This window comes from Hyaena hyaena, unplaced genomic scaffold (assembly GCF_003009895.1).
Source record: "Hyaena hyaena isolate Hyena2069 unplaced genomic scaffold, ASM300989v1 scaffold_515, whole genome shotgun sequence".
Taxonomy (NCBI): Eukaryota; Metazoa; Chordata; class Mammalia; order Carnivora; family Hyaenidae; genus Hyaena; species Hyaena hyaena.
In genome coordinates, this window is record NW_024081147.1 from 74,393 (window position 1) to 88,642 (window position 14,250).

The following is a 14,250-nucleotide window of genomic DNA, read 5'->3' on the forward strand; positions in this document are numbered from 1 at the left end:
AAAAAAAAAAAAAAAAAAAAAAAAAAGAAAAAGAAAGAAACCCAGCCAATAGAAAGGATTTGGTTGACACTTGAGGCTTTAGTACAATGCAGGTTTGAAATCATAACCAAGCAGCCGTGAGCAGAATGAGTTCAAGTGCAGCAATGCCAGCGAGAAGGAGGAAGAGCAAAACGGAGCAGGGAGGCAGAGCCAGGAGCCCCCTTACCTGCAGGTCTGGGACCAGCTCCTTCCCCAGGTTCCCGACGGGGGAGTCCCGGGACACAGAGGTCACAGTGGAGAGAAAGCTGGAAGACTCCGAGAGGTGGGGCAGGGGGGACAGGCCTTCCAGGCGCTCTGTCAGGCCGTCCCCGATCCGGTTCACCTGCTCCAGGAAGGCCTGCAGCTCCTTCCTGAAAGCCTTCATCCTCGAGTTGATGGTCCCCAGCAGCGGGGGCTCCTTCTTGCCCTCCTCGCCCGTCTCCCCTGCCCCCTGGACGCCAGACCCCGGCGAGGCCTCGCCGCCGCCCTGCTGCACCACGTCGTCCCCGAAGCCGGCCGTGTCTGTGATGAGGCGCTCCACGGTGCGCTCGAGGCGCTCGGCCTCGTGCTTTATGCTGGCCAGGCACTCGGTGTCCTCCCTGGCCCTAAGGAGCTCGGCCGCACACGGCTCGCTCGCCTCCGACGGCTTCCCGCTGCCGAAGCCCGACGTCTTCTCGCACATCTCCTCCGAGTCGCTCTCGCCGCCAATAGGGCCCTCCCGTTTGGGCTGGGGCTGGCGGCCTTCCTCCCCGTCGCTCTCCTTCTTGCCCTGGTCGCTGTCCGCGTCACTGTCCCGGGGGCTCGGGGCGCGCAGGCCCAGGTGGGCGGCCAGGTCGTAGCGCTGCACATTGGACAGCAGCACCCGGTTCTCGTACTGCAGCTTCAGCACCTTCCCGCTCAGCTCGTTGATCTGCAGCCGGGCCGACTTCAGCTCCTCCTGCAGAGGCGCCCCGCTGCCCACGCCCTTGCCCGAGCCGTCCGCCAGCCACCCAGGCTCCGGCCGAGGCTCAAACTTGAACTTGCTCAGCTCATGGGTCAGCTGCCGGTTGTGGTCTTCGATCTCGGATATGGACCTCCGGAGCAGCTCCGCTTCCTCCTCCACAAACTGCAGGTGCCGGCGGAGCTCCGTCGAGGACTCTAGGGAGTCGCCGAAGGGTGAGGTAGGAATGCTTGGGATGTGGTCCCGGCCCGCGCCCTCTCGCTCGTACTGGACCCGCATGTCCTCCATCTCTGCTTTGAGGCCTCGGTTCTCCACCTCCAGCTCCACAATCTTGCGGCCTAAGATGTTGGCTTCTTCCTCAACCAGCTTGAGCCGCAGCTTCAGCTCGGCCTCCCTGGTGCTGGGCGGCCCACCCGCCTCCCCCGTGGGGAGAGGGCTGTCCACGTCACCGTAGATGGCCTTGTACCTCTGTAGCTCCTGTTCCAGCTCGTCCTTCTCCCTCCCCAGCTTGGCCATCTTTTTACGCATCAGGGAACCTTCCTCTTTGGCAAACTGAAGCTGGCACTTCAAATCGGCACTGTCATCCTGCCAGGAGAGAACAGCCCGAGAGAAGGGTTATTTGAAAATACCAAATGTTCGTGTTTTTGATGATTTCCCTCGCACCTCGCCCCCAACACGCACGCAAACACAAAACAACCATCTTTCTGTCAGTGCGTCGAGTTACAGGTAGAAGGAGCCAAGACAAAGCCGAGGTGAGCCCAGGCCTTCGCGCAGGGGACACCGTGAAGGCCGTTGGTCTGTTGCCTTCTCACAGAAACCAAAGGAACCAAACGAATCATTTGGGACAAACATGCACATGGTATCCATCATACAGGTGATGAGTGAAGAGGACGTAAAATGAAATGGGACCCAGTGTCTGTCAGCAACGCAGAGGTTCGTCCTTATTTTGTGAGTCCAATCCGACAAATCGTGAGCACCGGTGAGGGAGGCCAGCACCACTCACTAAGCCTGGTGTCGCAGACAGGTTTCGGTAGCTACTTCTACCTGTCGCCACTCACTTTCTCCACAGTGTAGACTGCCCTCATCTACAGTAGCCGGCAATCCACAGGTATTACCAGGACAGAGAGGCCCCAATCAGAGCCTGGCATGCTATGGCTTTGTCGAGACCCTGAGACGTGGCAATTCAGCTCTACTCCACCCCGGTCTCCCCACCCCCAGCATATTACAAGGATGACAGAAGGATGAGAACACGGGATGACAGGCAGGAGGCGGCTTTTAAGTCTAAGTGAGCAGCAAGTACCACATGGTTAGGGTGAACTGTTATTGCAGACCTAACACCTGGGTTAGTCACAACCTTTCACAAGGCAAGGGCTACATCCGAACCTTTGTTCTGTTCCACTCCCTTTACTTGCAGACTGGTAGAATCTTCTACCAGTAAGAACCACGTCTCCAGTTTTGGAACACTTAACTGCGCCCTTGGGTTTCTGAGTTTAATCTCCTGCTGTGTGCTTGAGGTCTAGAAGATACATTGTGAACCATTTGGAAAGTTGACTGCGCCTTCTCTGTGCAGATCGCAATGCTTGGGAACTACATGAGCTCTGATACGGGCCTGCACAAATGTTTTACTAGTCACATTCAGCGAATGGGAAAAATGACGAATTTCCTGAATCATTCCCCTTTGGCTATAGAGGTTTCAAAAGGCTTCCATGGGGGCTTTTCCATGGGGAAGCTTCGAAGGCTTCCCCATTACCCCAAGAGACTCAACAACATGGTCAATGGTAGCCATATTCCATCCATTTGAGAGAGGGTCATCAAACCAATCTCTGGAAGAAGTCAGCCCTCTGGGGGAGAATGAACTTTTAGATCATTGTTTTGTGTTCAAATGGTCTGATGGAGTCAGATGCAGCTTGCACACAGCTTCTCCGCCATGTTCTTGCCACACACTCACCAGTGGACAGCAAGATACAGAAATACCCACACTGGTGCCTCCTAACTGTCTTCCTTCTACCCTGCCCAGATCCCTCCTCCTGCACCCCAAGATCCTGGAAAGAAAAAAAAAACTGATGTGACATGGAAGACTCGGGAAAAATCTAAGGCCAATCTGGGAGCCAGTGCCATGTGGAGAGCAAGCCCTGGTGCTACCTGTGCGCCTTTGGAAGGGACAGGCCCTCCCTGCCGTCCTCTGAGCAGAGGGTAAATCGGTCCTGCCAGAAGGGGGTTCCACTTCTGCCCCTTCTGTCCATGATCCATGGGCTGATCACAGAGCCCTGGTCAATCTGTCTCCTTATGCCTTACTAAAGCAGGATCCTCACTCAATGACAAGGTCACCATGAAGGTCAAATGCACTGCATAAATTGTACATGGTGAATCTCCACATTCTAGCATCCTGAAATTAACTTTCCTCTTTGTCTGAAAAGTAATTAATATTGGAGAGAGATGCCAGTAACTCTGGGTTTTTTGTCTTCTTCGTGCATTAGGAGAATAACACAAATGTCACTAAGAGGAGGATATTGTCTTGTGGTCTAAGAACCCAATATACTAAGGATTTTGTTTTTGGTTAAGCAGACATAAAAGGGTTTTCGTGACCAACTGGAAATAAAGCTGTCTGCCCACTCATACTGAGCAAAATGGATTACCATCACTGTTGGGGTAATGAGAGAGATTTTACAGAGCCTACATAGAACCCTCGGGCTGTAAAAGACATTGTTTTTAATCCTAACACTAAGGGTAAAAGCATGCCGATTTGTTGATTCAATCATTCTTTCAGTGAATACCGGGAATCTGCTCTGCACCAGAAATGGGCATGTTGCTTTTAAATGACCCTAGCTTCTTAAACCTTTTGAAAGTAGGTCAAAAGCACCCTTTCAATTATTTGATGAACATAGATTTGTAAGAAATCTATGCATCCAAATACACAGAGAGGTCTCTGCAGTTCACAGGAAGGAATGGAGTTTTAATAAGCAAACACACATACCAGTGGAGACAGATGGTCAACACTTTGTAAATGGATTAGTTTGGGAGTGAAAGCCCGGGTTGGGAAGATATCACAATGCCCTCAGACCCAGCATTAACTTGATAGCCAGCGTGTGTCCTTTGCCCCTAAATGATCCTGTCTCTACCTTGAACCAGAGAAATTCCCTTTGTGCCTGAAAACAGCAGCTGATATCATGGAAAAGAATGTCACTAGCCCCAAGGGGACCCCACCATCTGCCCACCTCGGGCCTGGGCAGACCCAAGGATGGGCAAGACCCCCTGCTGTGACCCATGCCCTGACCCCACTTCCATGGAAATCTGCAGCTGGTAAGGCCTTGGTATGGTGGAGGCCAGGCCGGAAATGTGTGGACAAGGGGTAATGTGACCTGCACAGCTCAGGAAGTTTTTGTCTCAGACCAAAATCTGGGAATCTCAGGTGATCCTCCCTGAGGGTCTTTCCCCCAAAAGTTGAACTGAGAAATTGAGGCAAGGGGTAGGATCTCTGAGAGGCCAGCGCATCCTGGGCCTTCCCCAAGGGCTCTGAAATGCTCAACTCTAAGTGCTTAGGGTAGAAAATTCCAAAGAGACCTTATATACCTTGATTTCTGGAAATCTAAAGCCTCACACCCTCTTTCCCCTGCCCATCATGCCCCACAAATCTGACTAAAACCAAAACCATTCCCCTCCTTCTTGAAGCCAGACCCCAGTTAAAGAAGCAAGATTCTGTGACATACCCTAAGGAGGGTCTGATTGGTAGATTACCTGATTGATACAGTATCCAAAAAGTCTTCTTGTTCCTTAAAAACAGAAACTACACACACACCAGGGACTCTAACACGATTAAAGCATGCTGTCGTTTCTACTCAATGCCCATGCACTACCAGGCCTCCACCAATGCTAAAGCAGTTTTCCAAAGAAAGACAATCTCTGAAGCCAAGGGAGTGTGTGTATTTAGCAAAAGGGTCAGACTTGCTCACTCGGGTCCAGGCGGCTGGAGCTGGGCACTGTGCCTGCTGGGGCCTGTGGGGTGGGAGGTTAGGAGGGGCAGGGAGCCAGGCTCCACCTCTTCTGGGAGCAGGGAGTCGCTCCTTCTCATAAGATGGGGAATCACAGCCTCAGCTAGAGCAGCAGGAGGCTGGGTCGCCCATCTTATCTTGGAACCATACACTTTCTAAAACTCTGCCAAAATCTGGGGGAGAGGGTCTAGGCTGAGTCCTAAGCTCAAGGATATCAAGCTCTGGTTTCAAGAGATCATCAGATAGCTCCAGGAATGCAGTACGAGAGCAGAAGGTCAAGTCAAACTTTCCACATGACATGGGTCCTGTGGCAGGCAGAGAAGGCAAGCACGGGACAGAGGGGAAGACACACATGGCCCCACCACCACCACCACCACCACCACCACCACCACCACCAGCAGCAGCAGCTGGAAAGGCCTTGTCAAGCAACAAAAATATATCGCTCTGGGTATATATTCTTTGGCTTGCAAGTCTGACGTCTAGCCAGCACCCCAAGCGCTGACTACTCGCGTTCCTACCTTGCGCCGGGGCGCCGGTTTCCTTTGAGTTTTGGTGGCAGACCTGCAGTTTCCAAGGCGCTCGGTTCCACCGCTCTGCTGGACAGAAACTCCTTTCTCAATGGTACCGCGGGCAGAGGGGGAACGTAACGTATTCCCGGTGCCCGGAATATTTCTCAGACACTCCTGAGAGGCGGTGACGGCTGTTCACAGCCTGAGTGACCCACAGGCGAAGGCAGTGCTACGTTCCATAATGGGGAAGCTGTTACCCTTTAAAGGGAGATCTTCCCGGCTCAAGAGCCAGGGAGCTGAAGCACACTTGACGCCCGGGAGGGTCCAAGCCCCCAGCACAGGGACTGTGGATTTTAATTTCCTTGTTATCGGTGGATGCCAAAGTGAGATCAAGGGAGGAGAGAGGGCAGGGGAGAAAAGTTAATCTTCGGCATTCCTGCAGTTCACATGGGCCAGTCCTCCGTGAAGGATATTCTGGGCATCAGTGAGTTTGGATAATGGCAAAACCAAAGGGGATCAAGAGTGGAATTCATGGGGCAGGTCAGCAGAGCTCTCAGTTACCCGACTTCTTATGTCTCTCTAATTACTACTTGCTCTGAGAGCTTGGGGAGCTGATACCCCACTAATGCCTTTGTTCTCTCCAATGCCTAATACTGGCAGCGTTTATTTATTTATTTATTTTTCAAAGAAGAAGAGAGAAATCCAGTAGAGCATGTGTTCAGAAGAGCTCAGAAAGTTTTGCAACACAAACCGTGTACACAGAAAGGGCTATGTTTTTACCACCTTCCAGCGAGAACATCTCACTTTCAGTTAGGACAGTTTAAGATACTATTTAGCTTACACACTAAAAACAAAACAAAACAAAACAAAACAACCAATAACAACAAAAAACCACCCAAAAAACCCACATCAAACAAACAAAAAAACCCAATGCCCCAAACAATGCTTTATGAATGAATGACCCAACACTACAGTAGCTGACCTATTTTACTGTGTGAATGACTTTGATGGCCAAAATACATTTTACCAGTTGTGAATGCTGCCAGAGAGCCCTGAATTACACCAAATATGTTTCGCACAGAGCCAATCTGTTCTTGTCTTTCTTGAAGAAGTCACCAGCTTATCAGTGTGAGAAACAGAAAGGAGGAGTTGGTGGTTTAGAAAGAACATTCTCATTCCGTGGAGGTTTTGAGTGAGTCCAAATTTTTTGGCAGGTAATGTTTCTTTCAATATTTTAAAGGCAATGTTCTCATGCTTTGGAGGCCATTCAAAATGAGATGATGGCCCCTTGAGGAGGTTTAACATTAGAATGATACCTCTGCTTACCTGGTTAAAGGTTTTCTTTTCTTTGTACGTTTCCCGGCTGCCTCTTCTTTTCAGGGAACTCTGAAACAGATCCAAGGGACATTCTGTTATGGAGAGGTCACATGCAGGAGTTGGCACTGGGCACACGCCATCCCCACTGGAAGGGGACACACACAATGGATGGAGGCTCTTTTTTTCCCACGGGAATCAAGGAACCACTCAGAGTCAATGTTTAAATGCTGTAGAAGAAGCTTGGCAAGGTCTTTGAACGCTAATGATTGTATTTGGAATATTCCTCAATTATTCAGTTGAATGGAAAGGAAGGGTGGTTTGGACAGTTTGTAACAGTGGGAGGGAGAGGAGAGAAATAGGTAGTTTGGGAAATAGATACATAGTATTTCTGGAGCTGTCCTGCCTTCCTAATTACGTTTTGATGGGGCTAATATCAAAATTAAACATGGTTTCCTGAGTGCCGATGGGTAAATGGCCAGATAACACAGTGGTAGGAAGGGAGAGAAGGGTGGCCCGGGTTTATGGAGAACACTTAGTCTGGGCTGCAACACTCTTCAGGCACAGCCCCCTCCAATTCATGACCAAACCTACATCTTCAAGGTCCTGTAAGGCCATAATGTATTCACGTGAAGAGGCCTTAGCCGTGTTTAGCCGAGTCCTTTAGTGGGCTGGGTCCCTGCCTAGTTTTACATACAATGCAGTACATATGAGCCTGCTTTCCGCAAGAAGTGTGTCTGAAATGCAAACATGAATATAAATAAAAGGGGCCAAGGGATGTCTGAAATAGAATAACAGGGGGCCAAGACAGTCCCTACTAAAGTCAAGTATGAAGACCGAAAGGACTGGCTGGAAGAGCGAGAAACATCCCAGCGGGGAGACAGAGGGATGCGAAACCTGAAGACTAATGTAATCCTGAGACAAGCCAGAAGAAGGCAGTTTGGAAAGCTTAAGACTTGGGGGCTTTCATTCAGATCCTGGTAAGCCTGTGACTAGGAGGGAGTCTCCCTTCCCTACTCAAGGCACGGACCTGGAAACTTGGATCTTCTGGGAGTTCATCTTAAGGGGGCTCAGAGCCTCTTTGCTTCATTCCTTTGCTGCAACCCACCTGCCAAAATAGCCTGGGAAGGAGGCTCTCACACAAGTCCCTTATATCACTGTCAGACCTATGGTAATGAACTCAGTTCTGTTTGCACTCCAAGTGCCTCACTCACAGAAGGCCGGGCAGTGCCCTTCACTGAGGAAATTTATCAAACAATTAAAATGCCATCCCCTTAACCTCTTAGGAGGCGGGAGGCCAGAAGTCTGGAGGAAACAAAACAACAAAAAAGTAATTGAGAGAAGGGTGAGAAAGTTACAGAATCAGCATGGAGTGTGGGCACTCCCTGGTCAACCAAAGCGGATGTGGGGAAGCTTATTTCTAAATCCCAGCTGCAGAAGCAGCGTTATTTCATTTAGTCTTTTTGGTAAAGGCAGGGTCAAACTACAAAGAAAGCCAGCCTTCATAACAGATTATATTAAGTTGTTTTGGGAAGGGCTTGAGATTTACCACCCATAGGACACAGGTTTTCCAAGATTCTTCACTTAGCAGTGAAGGAGTTTCTTTGACTTGAATGAGCCGAGTGAGATGAACACTTCTAGCAATTCACTACAGAGAAGACTTCCCATAAAGAAGCAGGGAGAGAAACCATTCCCAAGGCTTCAGTCTCCGGGATCGAATTCTGGGACCAAGGTCAGTGCAGTGAGCCTGCGCTCTGCCACCCTGTACCGCATCACCTTCTCCCAGTGAGTGCAAAGCACATTCTGCACACAATGAAAGAAAACTATCTGGAGGGGAGATGAAAGCTACAAGTGGAGACAGAATAATTACGGTGCTGCATTTCAGTGGGTGAGGAAGGGCGCACCTTCGGGGCGAGTCCTCCTGCTGGGAGGCAGCCAGTTGGGGAGCCTGGGCACACAGATTCCTCAGACCAGCCTGATGGATCTTTCCCCTGAATACAACTATCCGAGCCCCATGATCCTTCTAGTGAATCACGGAATATGTGGGGGGCCATGGGATCCCCAACACAGATCCCAGTCACAGGGAGAAATACAATGAAAAACAATGCAAAGATTAAAATTAACTAGAAATTGGCAGGACCCAGATGCAAGAAACCATACAATTTTGGTGACAGACATGAAGGAGTGCTTGATGCTGTCCGACGAGAAGACCCTATTTTATAAAGATGTCACATTTCTCCCACATCATTGTTTAGTATGACGTCATTTTAACCTAATTCCTCTTTCTTTCCATATATATACTGTAACGTGTATAAACATGTAATATATACACATACATACACAAAAAGTATAAGTGTGTGTATGTATATATACATGCGCACACACACACACACAAACACTTCTGTATATATGTGAAGGAGGTAAGAGTGGGGAAAGACTTGATAAAATGACTCAAAAATTCATCGAGAACAGGGGTTGGCGATCTAAAGCCCTCAGGACAAATTAACCTGCGGCCTGTTTTGTAAATGAGTTTCACTGGAGAACAGCCTTGTTTCTTACATCTACTCCTGCTCTGCACTAACAAAATCAGAGCTGAGTAGCAGGGACAAACCATGGCTGGCAGAGCCTGCAACATTTACTATCTGGCCCTTTTCAGAAAGTTTGCTGACCTCTGACCTAGAAAAATAAACTGGTAAAAACAGCCAAGAACACTTTGAAAGGGAAGAATCATGACAGTAAGCTTGCACTATCACATGTAGAAATACAATATAATGGTTTGGAGCTGGTACCAAAAAGTCAGATGAATGGAACAAAACAGCTCAGAGATAAAGTTGAGGGTACATGAGATTTTAAAAATTGATACAGGTAGCATTTTATTAATGTTTATTTTAGTTTTTGAGAGAGAGACAAGGCACAAGTGAAGGAGGGGCAGAGAGAGGGAGACACAGAATCTTAAGCAGGCTCCAGACTCTGAGCTGTCAGTATACTCAGAGCCCAACGCGGGGCTCGAACTCAAGAGCTGTGAGATCATGACCTGTGCCGAAGTCGGACGCTTAACTGACTGAGGCACCAGGTGCCTCCGATACAGGTAGCATTTTAAAAGTGGGAGAAAGAATGGGTTATTTGGTATATGTTGGGAGAATAACTGGCTAACACACTAGAGAAAAAATCAATACCATATATCAAAAAACATTCCAGATGAGTTAAATATCTAGACGTAAGAAATCGTAAAGGAACGAGAAAGAAAAGAGATGAATTTCTGTTTGTTTTGGGGGTATAGCCTTTATAAACAGAAGCCAAAATATCCAAGGGAAAGACTGAGTGGATTGGTAAAATATAAAATGTTTATATATCAAAAGAAACCATTTACAGTATTAAAAAGCAAATGGCAAAATAGAAAAAAAAGGTTTCTAGCACAAGGCAGACAAAAGAGTAATATTTTTGTAAGCAACAGGAAAATCATTTTAATTATTCTTTAATAATTAAAAACACACGATTTTTAGCCAACAAACACATGAATACTAGCAATTGAAATAAAATATCGTTTTTCCATTTAGAGGCTTATAGACCAAAAGACGTAGGACCCCCGAGTGTTAGCAAAGGCCCACAGAGGAAGGAGCTTCCATCCAGATGGGTAAGAGTGGGGACTCGGGGGCAATTCAGCCTGGTAAATGAACACACTGTGACCCAGGAATTCCACCTCTGGAAATGACTAAGTCCTGATGGCTAAGATGCCCTTCACTCATCCAGCATTAATCCAGTATCTCCTATGTTGCCTTGTCTGGGAAGCAGGGTAACAGACTTTTTTTTTTTTAAGTTTATTTAGAGAGAGAGAGCGAGAGAGTGAGAGAGCAAGAGAGAGAGAGAGAGAGAGAGAGAGAGCATGTGCAGGGGAAGAGCTGAGAGAGAGAATCTCAAGCAGGCTCTGCACTGTCAGCACAGAGCCTGACGCAGGGCTCGAACCTACAAACCGTGAGATCATGACCTGAGCCTAAATCAAGAGTTGGACACTTAACCCAATGAACCACCCAGGTGCCCCACAAATGTTTGTTTTTAAGGAGCTTACATGAGACTGAAGAGTCAGATGATAAGAAAGTAAACAAGAACAAAACAATTTCAGGTGGTCCAGGGAAATGTGGAGAGATAGGTGGGGAGATTTCTGGGTAAGAATGCTTATTGCACTACCTTTTACAATAGCAAACGAATGCTGTGGAGGGTATTAAAATGATGTATTTGAAGAATGCTTAAAGAGGAAATACAGTACATTAAAAGAAAAATGCAGGTTGCAAACAGCATGTATTTTGTGATTTCAATTTACATCTAATAAAATATAAATACATGTATGTATTACATATGTATGTTAGGAAAGCAGACTGGAAAAACATATGTCTAATGTTAACAGTGTTCATCGTCAGGTGACAGAATTCCGAGTGATACTAATTTTCTTTCTTTGTGGCTTTTTATAGTCTCCAAATTACCTATGGTGAGTATGATTTCCTTTATAATTAAAAAGAAAAACCCAGAAAATTATTAAAGAGGTCAGAGAAAAGAGGCTATCACCGATCTATATAGGATTACAGTGGTGCCTTCTCAGAAGTTATTTGCCATCTTTCTGGATCTTTTTGTAAGCAGACATTGTTTTTATTAGCCTGAGGCTTCAGGTATAACCTGTATATATATATATATATATATATATAAAACCTGTATGTATGTTGGCTAAAAAGACCAAGAAACCTCGTGAGGAGGGGGGAAACTGGTTAGGTGCCCAACTGCACTTCAGGCCACTGGCACATGGCTCTCTCACAAACTGCCATTCAGTCACAAGGCCCCCAGCCTGGGGTACACTGACCTCCTGGGCTCACTACTGTGAGTCTCATCCAGGGCTGAGAGCTAAGTGCTTTGGGTATATTGGCCCTTCGGGTATATTGGCCAAGGGACCGTAGGTAGAGGATGATTTCTGTGCACATTATTCACAGCCAGTTCATTCCTCTAGATGACTCAGAGATCCAGTGGAGAATTTCTTCCAAGAAACAATAAGGAAAAGAGGAAAATGTTGCCCATCAAATAAACTGAACCCAGAATGGGAGACTTGGCCTGCTGATGCATTCTACGCTTTCTTTTTTAGTCTGGCCAACCGCCAGCAAATCAACTCTCAATTCCTACTGAAAAGGAAAAAAGTTGAGTTTCTAACTCCAAATTGAATCCATCTAAGCCTGATGCATTTGCTGAGTATTGAAAATGATTAAATAAAATATGAAGTTAGGCAATTATTTGGACTCCCATGTCATTTCTTAATGTTTCCTATTGTAAGTTAGCCAGTTTCTTCCAGGCAACTTTGGAAAAACGAACACACTCTCAATTGCTAAAGTGTTTCAGAGACAGACTTTGGGCTTAAATATTTAGATCGGTAATAAAAGGGGACAAAAATTAGGATGCTGTGAATTTTGATTGAGGATGGGGAAGAGGGGGCAGATGTAGGCAGATGACTTTCAGAATTCTTACAGATCCTTATTCTTAGAAAGTTGTCTGGGTTTTCTGGGGGGCAGATTTACAGCTCCCGTGGTTTTAAAATCAGAATAAGAAAATGAAGGTGGGAGACCTTCTTCCTTACCAGGAAGAAGTTATCAGGATTCTGTCACCCATATTAAAGTCCTTGTTTAAGTGTTAGGAGATGTGAAAGATAAGAATTACTAGCTTCTTCTTCGGCTGGAAGCACCAGGTCCGAGCTGGTGGATACCTTTTTGTTTTACCTCCTCTCTGCTCACCCCTTAGATGCCCCTCGCACCCACCCCCACCCCAGGAGACTGGCTCCTGTCATACCATGGAACTGCTGTACTCAGCTCAAGTCCATGGCACCACGGTTACACTACAGGGCCCTAGAAACACAGCTCCCCTGCCTTCACACCCTCATGGCCACAAATGGAAGGAAACCCTTTCTCCTTGGCCCTCTCTGGAAGAATAATGGCGATATTGACAATTATCATTTGTTGGGCATATCCTCATGTCAAAAAGGCAATGCTAAACTTTTCTTTAAGCATCTGATGTCAGCTCATCCTCACGAAAGCCTTGAGAGGCATACCTGATTATCACTGATTAACAGACGAGAAAACACTGAAGTTAGGTGATGTTTCAAGGTGCCCCAAACTCAGAGATGGGGCTCCAGCCTGGCCCTGAGTCCATTCCCTCGTTCACAGCCACAGCACTGAGACTCTCTGGGCTGTCTTCCCGGCCTCTGACAGCCCAATATCCCAGTCTGTGCTGCTTTGCTTTTAGTTTTCCAGAGGTTTTTGAGCCCCAAACTGCTGAGTCTTCTTGCACAAAGAGTCTCTCCCTTCTTTAGCAAATGAGCACAAAGAACTGTTACCGGGATGGCTGCAATTGCTACACTCACGAGGCACCTCATGGCCATGAAATATGTGTTGGCACTGGTGATTTCTGAGGATCTGAGGCTGCAGACAGCACGGGTCCTTATATGGAAAAGGCAGAAACTATTATCAGAGCACAAAATACCACAAAGTAAATGAGGAGAAGAGGAGAATATATTGAGATGCTTTGGCTGAAGAGGAATCCAGCGATTAAAGTCAGGGCTGTTGGGATCCTGGCACCCAAGGGGAGGAGGAGGAACGTCACGGGACAACAGCTCAGCCACAAGCCACACGGTCCAGGCTTTGAGGCCCACCTGGGAGGGACAGAGGCCACCCACACACCCAGGCTACCAAATGCCACTTTCTCTTAGGAAGAGAACACGGCGATAGAAATGACAGGCTGTTGCTCCTGCACATTTGGGGAACGTGACATGTATTTGCTCTGCAATAGGGGGCTGGTTGATGCATTTTAAACCTTAGAGACGTTTATCTTGAGTCCTGGTAATTGGAAGATTGTGGCTAAAATGTACAACATAATAGTCTCAGCCAAACACCACAAAACAAAAACTGAGGATGATAAAGCAACAGTGTAAATCCTCATTAACATGTAAACAAAAAAATGGAAAGTCATAGCCAACGTAAGACCAAAGTATGACTGCACCAGAAATAAAGTGTCCTTCTGCCATATTATAGGGATCCTGACTTACAGTGTGCACACACATATAGGCACTCGGCAACACAACCAAACAGGACATGAAATATCGAATTAGAGTCTACATTTCAGAGGCTTCTACGGACTCACTTAGTAGGTGACAAATAAGTGGCTCTTGGGCATTCATAACAGTTGCAAACCTATAAAAATATATGTTGTTTGCCAATCAGAACGGAAGATAAGGTTTGTGTCTAATAAGTAATAATCTGTTCCTGGCTCCTACCAGCCTGGAAAAAATACATTTAATCCATTGAGAGAGGCAAATTATTTCCCAGTCTAACAAAAGAATACCAAAAAGTTAGCAGTACTTTTAAAAACAAAACAAAGTCAGGGTGCCTGGCTGGCTTGACTGGTAGAGCAGGTGACTCTTGATCTTGGGGTCCTAAGTTTGAGCCCACACTGG

The 14,250-nt window shown here is 47.1% G+C and overlaps 1 protein-coding gene across 4 annotated transcripts in view; it reads right to left on the reverse strand.

Moving 5' to 3' along the window:
* The window catches only part of MTCL1 (microtubule crosslinking factor 1), a 126,405-nt gene that overhangs the window by 44,567 nt on the left and 67,588 nt on the right, over nt 1-14,250 (reverse strand). For 2 of the 4 annotated variants that reach the window (XM_039255233.1, XM_039255230.1), the window contains exons 4-6: nt 6,783-6,842; nt 5,466-5,543; nt 206-1,543 (exon numbers count right to left, since the gene is read on the reverse strand). In XM_039255233.1, the coding sequence (XP_039111164.1) occupies nt 206-1,543; nt 5,466-5,543; nt 6,783-6,842 (1,476 nt within the window). The remainder of the gene's footprint in view (nt 1-205; nt 1,544-5,465; nt 5,544-6,782; nt 6,843-14,250) is intronic. The other 2 variants (XM_039255231.1, XM_039255232.1) reach the window with 2 other exon arrangements.